Genomic DNA, 17,460 nt, shown 5'->3' with positions numbered 1-17,460 from the left:
GCCATTGTGCATATTAACTTGCCTTGTACTAATGTTGTATTGGAATATCGTACGGTGATATGTGTAGTTTTGTAGTTGTGTGTGCATTCCACCACCATCCACGACACGCCAGTACCATAATATTTAAGTGTGTATAGTGTGTACTATTATAGACAGTGTATACTGTGTACCTAGTATTACGCGGTCCAGACGTGGAGTGTGCACTCGCTTATATATATATATATAGAGCCGTCGGTGACAAGTGTACTACCGTCAGGCTGCCACGGCCCGCGGAGGATCCTTCCTTACACCCCCGGTGAATAGTTGCGCTACTCAGTGCACACCCAGGACAGGACGAACGGGAACACCTCCCCAACGCCATTTTGTAGCGCTTTAACTCCGATATCCGTACGTTCGTGGTGCGTCCGAATTTCGGCAGTTGTTCGTACAAAACGATAGACGATCCGAGACCATTCCGTTCGACAGCAGAAGTGAGAAAAACATCGGTTTAAAAAAAAAAAAAAAAACATAAATACCGAAGACTCCGATAACGACGAGCACTTCGTCGGCGGTATCAGTGTCTTTCGCGGCGCCCGGTCGAGTGCAACGTCCAGAAAAAACTTCGCACGTCAGCGAGTGAGTTTCAATAAATTTATTGTGCTGTGGCTTGTGAGTACCTCTACGGTCGAAATACCTACTGACAACCATGAGCTACCAACCTAGAGGAAGTACGTATTTTTCACGATCGCTACGTTTCAGTTATTGTTTTTTTATTTTTCATAATTCATCATAGACTATGTAATTCATGTATTCTTATCTATGTATAATATACATTATAATATCTATGTGTACGCATAATAGTGTCCGGTAACATGGTGAACCCAATCAACGAGACCATGGACATCAAAGATCCGTCGCTGGTATGGCAGCAGAGCGGCCAATATTTACCAGACTCTGGCATACAATCCGGAGGTAGCACCCAGACGCATTCTATAACTACCAAAGAAGATGATATGGAGAGGGACCGACTTTTGTTTGATCTTGATCAAGGGTTCCCGCAATCTTTTCCACATGATCAAGTCGAAGGTATGATGATTAAATTACTGTTGCAGTGTAACAGTAGATATTTTATATTTTGTAATGTTTTCAGGCATGAATCAACATTTAGGCCAAACTTGTGGTGAAAATTTAGAAGATGAAGTGGAAATGCCCACCCAATTCAATGTCAACAGTGCTGCGAATGTACAAAATATGACTGGGCCAAGCCAAATGTTGAAATATGCTGTTGTCAATTTGATCAACTACCAAGATAATGCCGAACTTGCCACCTGGGCTATTCCAGAATTAATAAAGTTGTTGAATGATGAAGATCAAGTTGTTGTATCACAAGCTGCCGTCATGGTTTATCAACTATCTAACAGAGAAGCTGCGTTGCATGCAATTATAAACAGCCCACAAGTATACATCTATTTTCCTTTAAAATTATTTCAGAATTATTTGTTTTAAAGTAAAACATCTTAAAATTAAATTAAATTTTATAGATGATTGGTACATTAGTTAAATCTATATCAAACAGCAATGATTTGGACACCACAATTGGTGCAGTTGGAACATTACGAAATTTGTCTAATCACCGTCAGGGCTTATTAGCAATTTTCAAGAGTGGAGGAATACCAGCTTTGGTAAAATTAATGAGGTGATTTAACATTGTCTTATTTAAATCTTGACCAATAACAAATATACTTTATTATATATATGACATATGTTTCGTGGTTTTATTTTAAATCTGTTTTAATAGCTCTCCTGTTGTAACCATTTTACGAGATGCTGTGATAACTATTCATAATTTATTATTGCATCAAGATGGTTCTAAAATGGCTGTTCGTGTAGCTGGTGGCTTACAAAAAATGATATCTTTGTTGACATTCAAGTCGAATAGCCATTCGATTACTGTTAAGTTTTTAACTATCATCACTGATTGTCTGCATATTTTGGCTTGTGGAAATCAAGAAAGCAAATTGATAATACTAGCTGCACAAGGACATGTTGAACTTGTGCGTATTATGCGTTCATATAATTATGAGAAATTATTATGGCTCACTTGTCGTGTTCTTAAAGGTATAAAATAGTTATAATTTATAATTACTTAAATTATCGTATTCATTCTATATTTAATTGTTTTATATATTTTTAGTTCTTTCTGTGTGCTCACGAAACAAGCCAGCTATTGTGGAAGCTGGTGGAATGCAAGCTTTGGCAATGCATCTTCAACATGACAGTCAGCAATTAGTGTATAATGTTTTATGGACTTTGAGAAACTTATCAGATGCAGGAACAAAGGTAATTTCAACAATATTGATCAACTGTGTAAATGTTAATATAAATATTAATATAATAATATTATGAATATTTAAATTTTTGATACTCTTTATAGGCTCAAACTATTATCTTCTAAGTGACAACTTTCTTTGTTTAATTTTGGTAGTCTCTAATACACATAATTAACAAACAATACAATACATTTTCATTCTATTAAAATAATTTCCTTTAATTCATAAAAAATAGTATACATATTAGATTATGAATGTATAATAATTTTTCAATATTTACTCTAAAAGTCATAAACTATAGTTCGTTCAAAACTTTAGGTTGATGGATTAGAACAACTATTGCAATCGCTAGTTGCAGCTTTGGGTCACACAAATATTAATATTGTAACTTGTGCTGCTGGAATATTATCGAATTTGACATGTAATAACCAGAGAAATAAGTTGACTGTATGCCAGTTTGGAGGTGTTGAAGCTCTTGTACGTGCAATCATGAACGCTGGAGACAATGAAGAGATAACTAAACCTGCTGTAACATTTCATTCAAATATTTTTACAATTTGAATTATTTATAAATTATAAAATTTTTCTTTTAGGTTTGTGCTTTAAGACATATAACATCAGGACACGCAGAAGTTGAAAACGCTCAAAATGCAGTTTGTCGATCAGGTGGTGCTCAAGTTGTGGCCAAGCTATTACAACCATCATCTCATTGGCCTCTTATTAAAGCTGTAATTGGTTTGATAAAAAATATAGCACAGTGTAAAGCAACTCATGGATTACTTCGTGAACATAATGCCATACACAATTTAGTTGGACTTTCAATGCGTGCTTTCCAAGATCTTCAGAATGTAATTATTTTTATAACATTTATCAAAATGATTCATAATGTAATATTTATGATTAAATCTATTTCAGCATTCAAATACTAGTGTAAAACCAGAAGGAGTCCGGATGGAAGAGGTTATTGAATGTGTTATTGGAACGTTACACATATTAGCTAAAGAATCGCAAAGTCGATCAATAATGCGTTCTCAGCAAGGATTTATGGCTATATTAATACAGTTATTATTTAACAACTTTGAAAATATACAACGTTTAGCTGCTGACACATTAAACGAGTTAGCTGCGGATAAAGAAGGTGCCGATATGATAGAAGCTGAAGGAGGAACTGCCTCACTTAGTGAATTATTACATTGTGGAAATGAAGCTCTTGGTTAGTATTTTTCTTTTTTTCTAATTTAAAATAATATATTGGTTTAATAATTTGTATATTTTCTAGCTACATGTGCAGCTGCTATTCTATCTAGGGTTTCTGAACATAAATTACAAAAATGTCTGTCTATGGAACTCAGTAACTCATTATTTAGCGAAGATCAAAATTTATGGCCATCTGGTGATCTTGGTATAGCACCAGATCTTCAGGTATATATTAATAGGTTTAACTTTTTATTAGTGTGCAGATATTTGATAAAACTTAGAGCGTGAGATATTCATCTTCATAATATTTATCTATGAACATTGTGTAGGTAAGTCCAGTAATTAAATTAGATATGTGTGTTACAATTTGATCCACAAGCTAGTTGTATTACACTACAACAATTTAATTCCTGCACATAGTTCAATATACTCTTATCAATACATCCATGTTTAGCTTGACACCATATTTTGTATTTCTATTACAGTATTATTAGTACCCAAGTATTATTGTATGAAGTTGTTTTTATGTTTTTTAGTTAGGCATTATAAATATTAGAAAATTTGCACACTTGTACATTGTTTGAGCTTTTGTGTGTTTTTCAACCAACAGGACATGATAGGTGCGAACGAGTATGATATGTATGGTCAAGGATTGAGCACTGTCTACAGTGGTGTAGGGTCACCCAAACACAGTGCTTCAGGTACACTTTAAATATAAAAACCACTGCTTACATGTATTTTTATAATAGATAACATAGTATTGCTTTAGCTCACTTTTTTTTTTATTTCGTCGCATTGCTTGGGGATTTGGTAAGTTATAGTACTACCAAGTACCAACTAAAATGACTAATATTTTATATTTTGTAAGTATTGAATTATGATAATTAGGGATGGTTTGATCTTAAGTATTCAAACCTAAAAATGTTTAATGGTTAGATCATAACAAATTTCAAAGTACAATAATGGTACAGTTTACACTTGACAGAATACTGTCATACTTCAAACATTTCAAACTTGATTATGCTTGATCTGTTTGATGTATGAATATAACTTATATGTGAAAAACTAAAAACCTCAAATACTCATCCCTAATTATAATGTATAATAATATAACTTGTAGATTACATGTGAACTATAAAAGTCTTGAGATAATGAGATCAACTAAATATTTCAAACAGTTAAAATTAAATACATGTTTTTAATTCGAGTCATATCAAAGTAAAAAATAGAGTAGGTATCTAACTTTTGTTGGGTCATAACTTTTCATAGTTTTCTTTGAAACTGATAAACAGTGCTCGGAAGTTATAGCACTAAAAAATATATTTTTTAGCACTTAAATTAAATCATTGAGTATATTTTATTGTATTTCAATATATACTATTTATGCATTAAAAATAGGAAAGATGCTAAATATATTTAACAAAAACATTTACATTTATTTTCATTTTTATTCTATGAAATGCCTTTTTATCAAAATTTGTGTCTAGTATAATGGCATATATTATACGGTAGATAAAATATGTTCACTGCTCAAGAATTAGGTACTGGCTATTCATTTATAAAAAAATAATTGCATATCCAAAAGTTTTAATTTTATTTATTTTTAACATTATCAATGAGCATATATTTAAAAAGTTCAACAAAATTAGTTTGACTTCATTCATATATGATAATAAACCTAAAAATAATACTCAAAATTCAAAATAAGCAAAATGGCACTGAAACCTGCAAACATGCAAATATTTTGTTTAATACATCAAGGAAGTATGATATTTAATAATCAATGTTCAATTGGTAATAGTATGGTAATAGTTACTAACACAATCTTTTAATACCTACTGTGCTTTCACTCACTTAATTTTATCTCTATTGCAATAAATTCTTTAGAGAACGCCACATGAACATTTGTTGTCTCCGTCCTATAAGTGTGTAACATAGCAAATTTACGCTCGCCGGATAACGTTTTGCTCCGTTAGTTTAACAATTAGAGTGAGTAAACCTATTATGAAACTTGATAATAAGAACATTATCTGTGTTTGTATGTTGGTTTTTTAAGATAGTTCAACTTAGTATATAATATAGCGTAAATTAAAAATGTCCTTAACTCACTTAAAAACTGTATATAGTAATATTGTAATAGTAAAAAACAATCATACGAACACAGATAATGTTCTTACCATCAAGTTTCATAATAGTTGATTCACTCTAATTTTTAAACTAACAGAGCTAAACGTCATCTGGGCATCCCCTTAAGCTTTAATGTTTCTCCGTCCATCTAAATAATCATAACATAACATTTTTGCATAGATCATTAAATATTAAAAAAATTATTTTTATGAACATTAACGTCAATATTATTTTACTAACAGTTGAAATTATTATATTATATTATGGATTATCATAATACTATATATTAATGTAATATTTCACATGTTTTCAGGGTATGACACGCTACCCTTAGATTCAATGGAAGGATTAGAAATTTGTCCTCAACAAGATTCCAGTTATGGCTCAATGGATGTCGATTTTGTTATTCAAAATGACATGACTTCTTTGCCACTCTAACGATGAGATGAACAATGGCATGTATTTGAAATTTATTTTCAAAGTGTATACGTTTATTTTAAATTATTTGGATTACTGATTTATGTTATAAATTTAGTTTTTATATATGCCATAAGTTAAGTATAAATATCATTGAATATGGAAATGTACTTACAGATGGATATAATTGAATATTTTAAGTTTAAATCAATTATCGACTGTTTAATATTTAATAGCTAAATCCCAGCAATAGTAAGACAGAAAAATAAGTATAACGTAAAATGAACTTCTTATATTAGTGTTTTATTTATCATTGAGACTTATTTGAAATAATTTTTTATTATGTGTACTGTGTAGTATGTAATTTTACATTATTATTAAATTTGAATGTTTAATGCTTCAATTGTTGCAGTTTATTTTATGTTTATGATTTTTTTTTGTTCATGTATTAACAAATTATATCCCTAACTTCTACTATAGATTTTTGGAAAATACTATCATTGTATTTAATTTAGTAATAATTGTGGCTTAGTAATATGGGTTTCTAAGAATTAATAAGGACAAACGTTTCTTTATTTATATTATCTATAAATATTAAATAATATAATATAATTCCAAAAGCAAATGAGAACTATTCAAGTGTTTACCAATTTACATAGAAAACCATAAAGTAACCTCAGGCGACGACTGATATTTGTCAGGTTTGGTCTGACCATAATCCTTGATTAAATTAGATATTGTACAAGATTGTCTGTACATTGTTGTCTTCACAAAACCTAAGCTAGATAGTTGGAACATTAAAGACATGTCATTTTGAAGAGCGCAGCACTTTAGTCAAACCCATTACCACCACCATGCACAGAAGTCCGCTGCCTTTGGATACTCTTATATGAGACGGACTGACAAAGGTATATAATATATTAATATGTATTTACTATATACTACACTGTATTTATGTTCCTATATGTGACACTGATAGAGCGATATAAATACTATTATAGGCAATAACTTTTATTTAAAAATATTCATCAAACAAATTAAATGTATTTAACTACCTATGTTATTATTTAGTTAATACTTGTTTAACAATAATTAACATATTCACAAGTTGGCTGTCATATACGATACCCAACTATCAACTTAAGTAGAAGTTAACTTTGTTTATTTTTAGGTAAAAATAGGCCCAAATCAGATACTGGATTTTTTTTTGTATATAAATGTATTTGGAGTCAAGTAGATATATTATTAATTATGGCAAATCATAGATATTTAAGTTATACATTTTTTTAAATATATATTTATAATTCAAATAATTAACAAACACTAAACATATAATCTTTTTCTCAAAATAAATATATAATTTCAATAAATTAAAAACTAAATAAAAATTATATCACAGAAAAAAATATTCAGTATATTAGATTTTAGTTACACACAGTTTCATCAATTTATAAGGTAAACTAGACATAATACTATTCTAATACAGGGTCATAAGTGTTAGTCAACTCCGTCGTTAATTGATATAACTCATCAAAAAATACATCTTTTTGGTGTAATTGTTTGTAATGAGTTTGTAGTGTGTAAAGTGATTGATATAATTCCTTATTCCCTTGTAATTTAACTTTGCATAATTTTTGCATTGCTAATAAAGATTTTCCAGAGGCTTCAACCATATCATGGTTTTCTTCATCAAGTGGTAATTGGTTAGAGAGTATAATAAACTCATTGCCCAAAATGTTGCACCTTAACAAATGATTAAAATGTGAATATTCAACAAAATCTAACATGAATGTAATTTTTTTTAAACATACCACCCGTTTTCAACAAGTATATCTTTCAAGTGCAAATCATCATACTGACGAACTCTTTCGGCAGCCTCAGTGCTTAACTTCTTATTAGTTTCTTCTTTGAATGTTAGTTTAGCATCTTCAATTTCTATAGTTAAGTCTTCTAATAGTTGAGTAACTTTTAACTAACATGAAAAAATAAAACATACTTATATTTCAGAAAAATATGAATGATTAATTAGTACTGTCAATAATTAAATTAAATAATTGTCACCTTAAGTTTAGTATTTAATTCGGTTGAAGGCCTTTTGAATACAGAAATGAAAGTTTGAATACCATTATTATCTATTAATTGTTTTTGCGCTAATGGAAATCGTCTAGTAATCGATGATAGAGCAAAGATACAATTTTTTTGAACCTGGGTAAAAATGTAATAAGAATTATGATAAAATGATAAAACAAAATAAATATTTTTTCAAACAGTTAAATATAATATGTACTTACAGAAAATATAAATTCATCATCAATATATTTTAATAAAAGTGGTATAACATTGCTTTCTAAAGAGGCAATTTGAACCTTTTGATTATTAGAGGCAGCAGAACCAAGGAGCATTGCTCCTTGTGCTTTCATTAAACTGGAATTACTATTAATACAAGGAATTATAATTAATTTTATCCTGAAACAAAAAATAGATCATTATGAATCATTTAATTTAAAAAGTAAAAAAGTTTAGTAAACATATTATACAATTTGTATAGTGTTTATAAGATTTAACTACATTTACTAAACACTTAAGTGAGGTAACACATACCCTTTATTTTTTACAAAAACCTCTGCTGTATCAACCTGATGTAAGAGATATTCAAGATCAGTTAAAATATTTTGAAGATTTTTGTCACTATCTTCATATAATTTTAGTTGTTCCTGAAATTTTTTAGAAAGTTCATCCATGATATCCATATCACTTTTTATAGTCATATTTAAATCTTTGAGATCGTCTTTAAGTTTTTCATATGATCTAAATTTGTGTGAATTATCTGGTAGACTTCTCTTTGTATCTTTCTGTAAATACATTTAACAAATTTTAATTAATAAATAAAAATTATGATTTATTTTTAGGACAACACAAAAATTACTTACAATATTCTTTGGTTCACTAGAGTCTGTAATGGCCAAACTATTTGTATTGTTTTTTTTATTGTCCTCCATTAATTTAACTTTTTTCTCACCAGTCTGAAGATCAATTTGTATATGAAGTCCGGGAGGAATAAGTTGATCTAAAGAAAAATATAAACTTTGTTACTAATTTACATATTTTTGAATGAACTAAAATGTAGCAAAATGTTGACAGGGAAAATTACTACATTAGCCTAAGATTATCTATAATAAATGAGTCAATTGCTCAGATTAAAAGCATTGATTATGTACCTAATATAGAAGTATTTAGCTAGGATATCCATAATTCTAACCGGAACAAAGAAAAAATCAGAAAACATGATAATTCAAATAGCCAATGCAGAATACTATTTCAATATTACAATACATTTTGATGAATATAATATGCAGATATTTGCTGGGGCATCATGAGACACAACTAGAGAAATTTCTAATCTAACCAGACATTTAAGGAATATTAATATATTGAATTAGAATAAATTCATAGGATTACAGTTGCTAAATAATACAAAATTTAATTGTATACCTGCATCGATTATTTGCCATTCGTTTGTTGGCACAAACTCTTTAGGCTTATTGAAAGTCGTAACATTTTTTGAAGATTCTGGCACTGTTTCAACAACCATTTCTTCGGGCTGGGGCAATACTCGGTCCCAATGATAAAACACTGTGTCCAGATACAAAAAAGCGCCCAGCGACGCGGCTACAAGAATCACCAAGAATAATCTGACTAAAGACATTTCAAACATTTTCTTCGAGGTTATTTTACGTTAACTGGACGTGCAGTAGATGAGTAAAATGTATCAAGAGTAGACGCGGAGGTTGATTTTATTGGTTCAACAGAAATAAAATAAACTGCCTGTGCAAATATTGAAACAAAACCGCCAAAATATCATCACTCATTAGTAGGAATGTTGACGGTGTTTTCATAAAAAAAAATTAAATATGGCAAATAATGTTCAACTGTTAAAGTGACGTACTGTAGTTATTATTATTTATTTTTTAGTTTTTAGTTGTTATTTACTTGATCGCAAAAACCAAAATCCGAATCGTGTGCAGATAACGCGGCAATTACAGCATCCAATGAGAAACGAACAGATAAGGTGAATACGACGTACGACGGGCGTACCATACGTTCGGTCTGAACTTTTTTTTCCTCCCTTAGCTCCGGCCTCACTGACCCGGCGTGGCGTCCGTAGGTAGCGCCACAGATGGTCGGCGGTGTATGGACAGACAACGGATTTTGTTTACCGGCAACGACGACGACGGCGACGACGACGACGAAAACCGCTGTCGGCCATTACTGTTGCAGTTGTCGTACCGTACACGTTGTGCGCAATTGTCAATTTTAACAGTACTCTTTTTACCAACTCCGCGTTTTAACTACAAACGCGTCGCCACTCACGCTCGAAAACATTTTCACGTCGATAAACAGTCGAAACGTCAGAATGACTGAAGACTACTTTTGGGGTGAGTATGATGGCCGCGCGAAAACTTCGTGTTTGTCGATATTTAATATGGTCGCGCGCTCCACACGTTGCTGATTTTTTTCACGATTTACTTCCCCCCGTCCACACCGATTTTCTGCGTTTTGCGTGGTTTCCTCGCGTGGTTCACACGTTTCCGGCCGAATGTTTTTTACAGCCGTCTGCGGCGCGCGATTTTTTCTATCCCTTCGAGTGGCCCCTCGGCAAACCGAAGCCTAAAAGTCACATGGTCCGCGCGCAGCCCGCTCTTTGTGCGCGACAACGTTTTCCCGGCGAAAAAATTGTTCGTTATTGTTCTCGTCGACGTTTATGAATCGTTCATCGACGACTCGATTCATTTTACTTTTTATTGCCTCGTGCGCGGCCGTTACGATCTATTTCGGTTTTTCCACGTCGGACGGGACGCGTGTCGTTGGTGATTAAATTTTTCTACGATTGGGCGCGTGCCCGACAGAGACGTTGTTTTTCGTCTGTTCCCGAATTTTTTTTTACTGCACGTCCTCCCGCGCCTCGTGTGCCCGTCGCACGTTGCGTCGTCGCGTTTGACATAATATGAGAGGGCATGACGACCGTTTCAAGGCGAAAGACGGCGACCCCGATCTTCCGGTTTTTAATTTTGGCTACGCGATATGGCTGTACGTTGTTACACCTACCACCCATATTTAACGACAACTTGCTTATTTTGCTCGACGCCGTCCCGTGCCCGCACTGTTGATGTTATTCCGGCGCGGAATGATGAGGGATAATTTTAAACCGGTTCGGCCTAACGAATTTCTAGACGCGTTGTGTATGTTAGGGATTGCTTTTACACGGTGCATTCTTGTGTTGTAAACATTAATTGTATAAGTGAACAAACAATTTATAGGAGTTACCTTGGATAAGACTAAGGGTACCGAAGTGTGGGATCCTGATGTAAAACCCGATGTCAACGACAGTACTCACGTTTTCCGGGGTGAACATACTTTGCTCGTCAAACAGGTTGGTAAAATTTATATTTAGTTATCTAGACAATTTGTACAAATACATTTTTTCAGGCTGTTCTTGGACCGGAAGTACCGGACGATGAAGTCAACGTAATTGAAGTGGAAGCAATGGGTTACAAATCCGACATTAAGTTCCCCGTTGTTGTATTGAAAGGAGGCACTGGTCATAGTCAATGTGTACTTGATCTTTTGTTCCCAGATCCTCCAGTTACATTTAAACTTGTAAAAGGAAATGGTCCTATTCATCTATTGGGAAATCACTCAGTTGGTAGTAAGTATTAATAAGCAGTGATTGTTTTTTTTTGTTTTTTGCTATGATGAATTATTTTTGGGTAATTTGCGTCTGATTAACAATCTGATGAACCTTTTTTAGTTTCTGAGCAAAATTTTTATATTTTTAATTTATATAATATGATGGTTATTTAAAATACAAACAATTTACTTGGAGTAGCTGGTGAAGGAATGGCTGATGAAGAAGATGATGATGAAATTGATGAAGAATTTGAAGAAGAGGAAGAGGAAATTGAAGAAGAAAAAAATAGTGTATGTAGTTTCTTATTAATTTTTTTTAAATGTTATTTATATTATTTTGACTTTATTATTATAGGTAGATGAAAAAAAAACGTAAAATAGCTGCCAATTCAAATTCAAAGGGCGGTAAAGCACCTAAGAGGCCTAAAATTGATAACGAAGTAGGTAATGTATTTTTGTTATTTTGTATCATAAGTTATGTTAACTTACAGAATTAATTTAATATTTACATATGTTCTTTTTGGAATAAAGTAGTTTTCTCATTATTCAAACTCAGTAATATGTGAAGGTTTTCATAATTTTGGGTCATTTTATTCATGAACATCAAACAGTGATTTTTAATTATTATCAATTTATTACATTTTTGGTGCCACTGAGCAATCGCTTCTAAGTGGCGACCAAAACTCATCTGTTCTCACCAACGTAGGCCATCGCCGTGAGTGGGAGAATTTTGGGTACGCTAATGAGTAGCGCTCTCTCGGTGGCACGAGTGTAACATACTAGTTTTGGCCTCTTGTTTAATATAAACTTTAAAATAATGTTGTATCCTGTTATTTTTTTTTTTTTTAATTTGAACATTTCATCATCAGCCTGCTAGATTTACACTCAATACATGTTTAATAAAAGATCAAGTATAGATCTCATGAACTTGTGTTGCTTGACCACCGCTGTCTTTTCCTAATGTGAATAGAATATAATTATTATAAACTATTTATGTGAAGATTAAATGACTTGTAGAACAGGAAATAAAAGGACTACCAAGATTATTATGCTAATTTTTTTTAAAAATTATTTCTCGTCTTCGTGTAACTTAAAGTCAAGATAAAGTTTCCAGCTAGAAACTAATTTTTCAAATTTGCTGCTGACCCCCTAACAGGGGGTTCCATTATTGTCAGTTCACTTTGTCTTAACTTAATTATTAGATAATAAGTACATTTACTTTATACTAGAGCTAACATTACAAGGTGGGTTAGGTATGAAAAATAAAATAGTGCGCTGACATTTTTTCCCCCAATTGTATGTAATGAATCTATTAAATATTATATAAACATTTTATAAGTGTACTAATACTTTGTTTTTTTTTTCAGACTAATTAAACTCAACATCAGGCTTTAATGTTCCTGGATGTATAAATTCCAATGAAACAAGAGACACTGTCCTCTGGTGTTAATTTATTTAACAATTAAGGTTTTTTAATTTCAAATTGTTTTTTTTTTTTTAGTCTGACCTTCTGTATGTAATAATTAGGCTTTTTAACTTATATTAAGGATATCCTATCTGTTATCCGAAAATAGAAACATCCAAAATAATGTTGAAGTTACTAAAATTATATATTCATAATATCTGATGTATTTTTTTTATTATTATTTAAGCCCTCCACTTATACAATATAAATACAATGTCTTGTTTTAAATTCAAATTTTTTACCATATTTACATTAATTAAATTTTTTTTAAAAATAAAGTTACATATCCTACAACTGGTTTAATGTGTAGCATGTTATATATGGTGAATCATATGCAGTAGTACAAAATTTTGATCCATTTCTAGTAATGAATTGGCATCCCACAAACATGGTATCTTCTTTCATGTAGCAATATACTAAAGTAACCGTCTGAAATGGTAAAATAGTAGGTAATTTGCAAAATATGTTTGTGTTCATTATTATTATTACTGTAGAACTTATTTTCCAAACCCTAATCCATGAGTCTTCAGATACACTCAACAACAAATCTGCATCTTTAGCTGCTGACATTGATGTTACGCATCTGGCGTGAGCTGATATCTGGACCATCATTGGTAGCTCATCTTCTGCATCTCCATTTATAAGTTTGACAGTTGGGTCGAACATACGAATTGTTCCACATCCATAACCTACGGCCATTAGTCCGACTCTAGTCATTTCGGTTGTAGTGCACGGATGTCTAAAAGACAGACTGTAAGTGTCAATGCCTCATACTTCAGATGTGTTATTTTGTGAAATATAAAATGGCAAATTGTGCAGTGCTATCATATTCTGTGTTATACAAACCCCCCAAAAATTTTTGATCGAGCAATGATCATCAGTTCTCCACAATCAATTTGTGAGAGTACTGTACAACCAGACTCATCACAAGACACCAAATTGTGTTTGTAAGATGACATGTCTGTGATAGGGGCTCCATGGAACAGCTTTCGGTCTAAAAACACCACTTGTCCGTCTTCATCTGGTCCGAACACTCTGATTGCTCCGTTACTATTCCCTGTTGATGTAATTTTATGTTATAATCTTACAGAAACTAAAACTGAATTTACGTACCGACACACAGGTAAGTGCACTCGAATGCAGCTATCCCTTTTGCGTATTTCTCCTTCATGCTTTTGTCCTCGCAGTTATGTGTGTATATGCGTTTGAACTGTTTGTCGCAATCATAAATGATCAATCCTTCTGAACAAGTGACTACAAGGCAATTTATGTAGCCGAGTGTACACCAGAGTATCTAAAGATAGGAAAATAACCATAATACTGGTTTCGGAATTGTATGTATATAATTTGTACAAATATTTATTGACAAGTAAGTTGTATGAGTTCAGAAAATTTCTTTTATGAATAATAAGTGATTGAAAAGTTTGGATAATTTTCTTTTCAGTCAACAAGTTGTAGGCTTGTATCGACTAGGTCAAAATACCTTTGTTCTTTGTCATTTGAAGGGTGTAGTTTATCATGGAATATTGTTAGGAGAGTTTTGATGCTCGATCAGGCCTGCTAGTGATACGTATGGAGGGGGTTCAATTACTAACATAGATATCCACGGTGGGAAATTGGTAATTGACTTGAAAAATCGTATAATTTTGCCGGTTGATTTAAAGTTATAAAAAATTTCTTCCCGTATCCGAATACTATTTTTAATATTGTTACTTATTCGAGGATTTTATAATCATTTTACTTGGGTGACGTCGGTCTTCGTGTCGAGACAATACTGCAGAACATCGGCTGCATTATCCACGGAATTTTCTGTACCCACCACGTGAACCGATTGCCGGTCGATGACCGCGAAACCGTGCAACGTTTTTTGATACTTGGACACGTTCACGGCAACGTTGTTCGTGACCGCCGACACGGTACCTTTGACGAAAATTTGTTTTTCCTTTGAGTATAACATCGGTCGTCCGTGGGTTCCGGGTAATACCGTGTCCGTTTATGGCCTAAATATATGGTTTTAGTAAGTTTAAATTAAAAATCGACTCTCTTGGCTCAAGCTATTTTATCACAATAATTATATATATCGGGAAGTGCAGTTATTACAGTCGTGCAGTAGTAGCTGTGCGAGTAAACTAAACCATACACAGACAAAGCCAGGAGGGGGTTGAATAAAGGGTTGGTCGTTGTAGACATTAAAAAATCTAACGATCGATTCGATAATCGGTCGTCTTTGTCTCGGGAATGAAATTTGTTACTAATATTTAATAGAATATACTATTGTGTAGCCCGGTAGTCGTACCACCGTGCGAGTTTATTGATTTTAACCCGGGGTTAGTCCTATTATTCGCGGTGTTGTTCACATTATTTAACGTGTGTGAAGTTGGGTGAACAAAGATAGGTGACTCTACGGTGATAAGAAACCATGTATGCCCGGTTGCATGTCGGTGAATTCCAGGCGCCCAACATTTACAGTCGACTCTCGATAATTCGAACCTTCAGTAATTCCATGACAAAATGAATAGGTATGCCATCAACTTTGTGATGCGCAACTACTGTGTGTTGTCTCACCACAAAAAATTACGTCATCCTTTCACCGATATTATATTATATAATTATTATTATTATTTCTGCTGGTGAGAACGGCTTCTTGGCCGAAGTGCGGGAGGGGTGCGCGTTCTCGACCAATATTTGTTACGTTGATGGCATACCTATTTATTTTGTCATGAGTAATTCGAAACCTTCGGTAATATTCGAAGTAAATACTCCGGTCCCTTGAAAATCACGCCGTAATTCGAACAAAAACGATGCATTTAAGTACACTCGATAATTCGAAATTAAATTTTGGGAAAACTGGCCACCAAGTTAGTAACACGTCACGATTCGTTCAACGCTCGGCAATCCGAAATATAATCACCCAATGTATTTTATATGTATTCTTATAATATTTTTGTTAATAATTTACCATGCAATCGTTTAGTAAATTTAGCTCATTATTTTCGATAACCATAGAATTATTATCGTAAGAACCTTATCGTTTTATTTCTTAATCGTCTCTAACCCGTCAGTGGTCGCGATGTGAGCTCACCTCTTTAGTATTTTGAGAGACACTATTATTTATTTATTACTTGATTCATCTGATACTCTTTATACCTTCAATCGAAACATGTTTAAATATACTTTTGCAAATATAATAATTTTATAGATAATTCTCGATTAGATATCGACATGCAATGTTGTTAATATCCATAAATTGAGCATTGCACTCACTCTGCAATAGATCGACCTAATACTATTTCGTTAACTCAGGGCCGTTCTTACCATCGCCAGTTAAGGTTAACGGACACTAATTAACCGGCAGAATTCTTTGCCGGTAATAAAATCTGTTATCAGCCGGTGAGCGTTAACCGACACTTACCCAGACATTGTAAGAATTTTCACACATTGTCAGACCTATTTTTAAGGAGCACACAATATTCATGTATGCGTACTGTATAAATGTATAATAATCAGCAAAATATTCCAAACCACTAGGGCCAAGCTGAACGATAATGATTATATTACGTATAAAAAATTATAAATCAATTTTTAGTGGTGAACAATTTATAATCAAGAAAAATTGTAGGAACATTTTTTGTAAAAGATCAAAGTATAAATAATTTGTTGTTGGTTTCAATATTTTATGTTCATTTTATATTAAATAATGATGAAAAAACAACGAGGCGAGCGCAGCGTTCACTCAATACCAATGGCGGGCGGGACTCTGCATATCGTACTAACGACGGTATATCGTAATTTAACTCGTCGAGTGGTTGATAGCCGTCAGCCGAATGTAGTTTTAGTTCAAAAAAATACTATCGAAAAAATGAAACTTAATTCGATGAAGCAGAAGACCATTACAGATTTCTTCAAATAATAATAATCTTTCATAATAATAATTTCATTTATATATATATTATATTACAGTATAATGATTGTAGTTATAAAGTGGGTAAGTGGATGTCGCTCTGCTGTACAGTAAGCAGTTGCGTATATATAGGAATTATTTTCACTATGGACCAATAAATCAGTTATCACTAGTCAAGCATAGCACGCCATAATTATACTTTTTTAGGGAGCTGGGTGGTTATTATCACGACGTACACAGTACAAATAAAAATTGCGCAATTCAATTTTATAATTATTATGTAAAATTAATTTTTTGGTTCTTTTTTTAAAAATATTGACAGTTTCATTTATATATTTTAATGTTATCTCACTATG

The 17,460-nt window shown here is 32.5% G+C and overlaps 4 protein-coding genes across 12 annotated transcripts; 2 read left to right on the top strand and 2 right to left on the bottom strand.

Moving 5' to 3' along the window:
- Positions 1–25: 25 nt before the first annotated feature.
- Positions 26–6,466, top strand: LOC132940805 (armadillo segment polarity protein-like). 2 transcript variants are annotated; one of them, XM_061008560.1, is made up of 12 exons: positions 26–707; positions 841–1,065; positions 1,130–1,437; positions 1,521–1,675; positions 1,778–2,097; positions 2,174–2,319; positions 2,628–2,837; positions 2,903–3,157; positions 3,225–3,522; positions 3,589–3,731; positions 4,117–4,207; positions 5,947–6,466. In XM_061008560.1, exons 1-12 carry the CDS (start codon positions 686–688, stop codon positions 6,069–6,071), a joined length of 2,298 nt encoding a protein of 765 aa, XP_060864543.1. In that variant the 5' UTR covers positions 26–685; the 3' UTR covers positions 6,072–6,466. The 2 variants fall into 2 exon arrangements, with proteins under 2 accessions (XP_060864543.1, XP_060864544.1); XM_061008561.1 differs by lacking the exon at positions 4,117–4,207.
- A 579-nt stretch (positions 6,467–7,045) lies between these two features.
- Positions 7,046–10,070, bottom strand: LOC132940806 (nucleotide exchange factor SIL1). The gene is made up of 7 exons (XM_061008563.1): positions 9,543–10,070; positions 8,981–9,117; positions 8,652–8,902; positions 8,342–8,516; positions 8,112–8,255; positions 7,862–8,022; positions 7,046–7,793 (listed from the first exon to the last, which is right to left on the bottom strand). Exons 1-7 carry the CDS (start codon positions 9,763–9,765, stop codon positions 7,523–7,525), a joined length of 1,362 nt encoding a protein of 453 aa, XP_060864546.1. The 5' UTR covers positions 9,766–10,070; the 3' UTR covers positions 7,046–7,522.
- Positions 10,071–10,271: 201 nt separating this feature from the next.
- On the top strand, positions 10,272–13,365 carry LOC132940808 (nucleoplasmin-like protein ANO39). Of its 3 annotated transcripts, none has more exons than XM_061008571.1 (6): positions 10,272–10,486; positions 11,369–11,481; positions 11,538–11,757; positions 11,935–12,029; positions 12,094–12,178; positions 13,106–13,365. In XM_061008571.1, the coding sequence occupies exons 1-5, from the start codon at positions 10,465–10,467 to the stop codon at positions 12,112–12,114; spliced, it is 471 nt and encodes a 156-aa protein (XP_060864554.1). In that variant the 5' UTR covers positions 10,272–10,464; the 3' UTR covers positions 12,115–12,178; positions 13,106–13,365. The 3 variants fall into 3 exon arrangements, with proteins under 3 accessions (XP_060864554.1, XP_060864553.1, XP_060864555.1); XM_061008570.1 differs by having other exon boundaries at positions 12,094–12,182; XM_061008572.1 differs by having other exon boundaries at positions 10,276–10,486; positions 11,938–12,029; positions 12,094–12,182.
- Positions 13,220–15,569, bottom strand: LOC132940807 (WD repeat-containing protein 54-like). Of its 6 annotated transcripts, none has more exons than XM_061008569.1 (5): positions 14,945–15,569; positions 14,317–14,497; positions 14,050–14,260; positions 13,714–13,954; positions 13,220–13,632 (listed from the first exon to the last, which is right to left on the bottom strand). In XM_061008569.1, exons 1-5 carry the CDS (start codon positions 15,158–15,160, stop codon positions 13,492–13,494), a joined length of 990 nt encoding a protein of 329 aa, XP_060864552.1. In that variant the 5' UTR covers positions 15,161–15,569; the 3' UTR covers positions 13,220–13,491. The 6 variants fall into 6 exon arrangements, with proteins under 6 accessions (XP_060864552.1, XP_060864548.1, XP_060864551.1 ...); XM_061008565.1 differs by having other exon boundaries at positions 13,220–13,954; positions 14,945–15,203; positions 15,304–15,569; XM_061008568.1 differs by having other exon boundaries at positions 13,693–13,954; positions 14,945–15,568.
- Positions 15,570–17,460: the final 1,891 nt, after the last annotated feature.

Source organism: Metopolophium dirhodum, chromosome 3, assembly GCF_019925205.1.
Source record: "Metopolophium dirhodum isolate CAU chromosome 3, ASM1992520v1, whole genome shotgun sequence".
Taxonomy (NCBI): Eukaryota; Metazoa; Arthropoda; class Insecta; order Hemiptera; family Aphididae; genus Metopolophium; species Metopolophium dirhodum.
This window is presented reverse-complemented; position numbering and strand designations above follow the sequence as displayed.

Excerpts from the sequence above, each read along its gene's own strand:
- LOC132940805 (XM_061008560.1), top strand. The coding sequence starts at position 686 with ATGAGCTACCAACCTAGAGGAA. Across the intron at positions 2,320-2,627 it reads TATCAGATGCAGGAACAAAG|GTTGATGGATTAGAACAACT; the intron begins GTAATTTCAACA and ends TCAAAACTTTAG. Across the intron at positions 4,208-5,946 it reads ACCCAAACACAGTGCTTCAG|GGTATGACACGCTACCCTTA; the intron begins GTACACTTTAAA and ends ACATGTTTTCAG.
- LOC132940806 (XM_061008563.1), bottom strand. The coding sequence starts at position 9,765 with ATGTTTGAAATGTCTTTAGTCAGATTATTCTTGGTGATTCTTGTAGCC. Across the intron at positions 8,903-8,980 it reads CTAGTGAACCAAAGAATATT|AAAGATACAAAGAGAAGTCT; the intron begins GTAAGTAATTTT and ends ATGTATTTACAG. Across the intron at positions 8,256-8,341 it reads ATGATGAATTTATATTTTCT|GTTCAAAAAAATTGTATCTT; the intron begins GTAAGTACATAT and ends ATTTTTACCCAG.
- LOC132940808 (XM_061008571.1), top strand. The coding sequence starts at position 10,465 with ATGACTGAAGACTACTTTTGGG. Across the intron at positions 11,482-11,537 it reads ATACTTTGCTCGTCAAACAG|GCTGTTCTTGGACCGGAAGT; the intron begins GTTGGTAAAATT and ends ACATTTTTTCAG. Across the intron at positions 12,030-12,093 it reads TTGAAGAAGAAAAAAATAGT|GTAGATGAAAAAAAAACGTA; the intron begins GTATGTAGTTTC and ends TTATTATTATAG.
- LOC132940807 (XM_061008564.1), bottom strand. The coding sequence starts at position 15,160 with ATGTTATACTCAAAGGAAAAACAAATTTTCGTCAAAGGTACCGTGTCG. Across the intron at positions 14,261-14,316 it reads GTGCACTTACCTGTGTGTCG|GGAATAGTAACGGAGCAATC; the intron begins GTACGTAAATTC and ends TTACATCAACAG. Across the intron at positions 13,955-14,049 it reads CGATCAAAAATTTTTGGGGG|TCTGTCTTTTAGACATCCGT; the intron begins GTTTGTATAACA and ends TGACACTTACAG.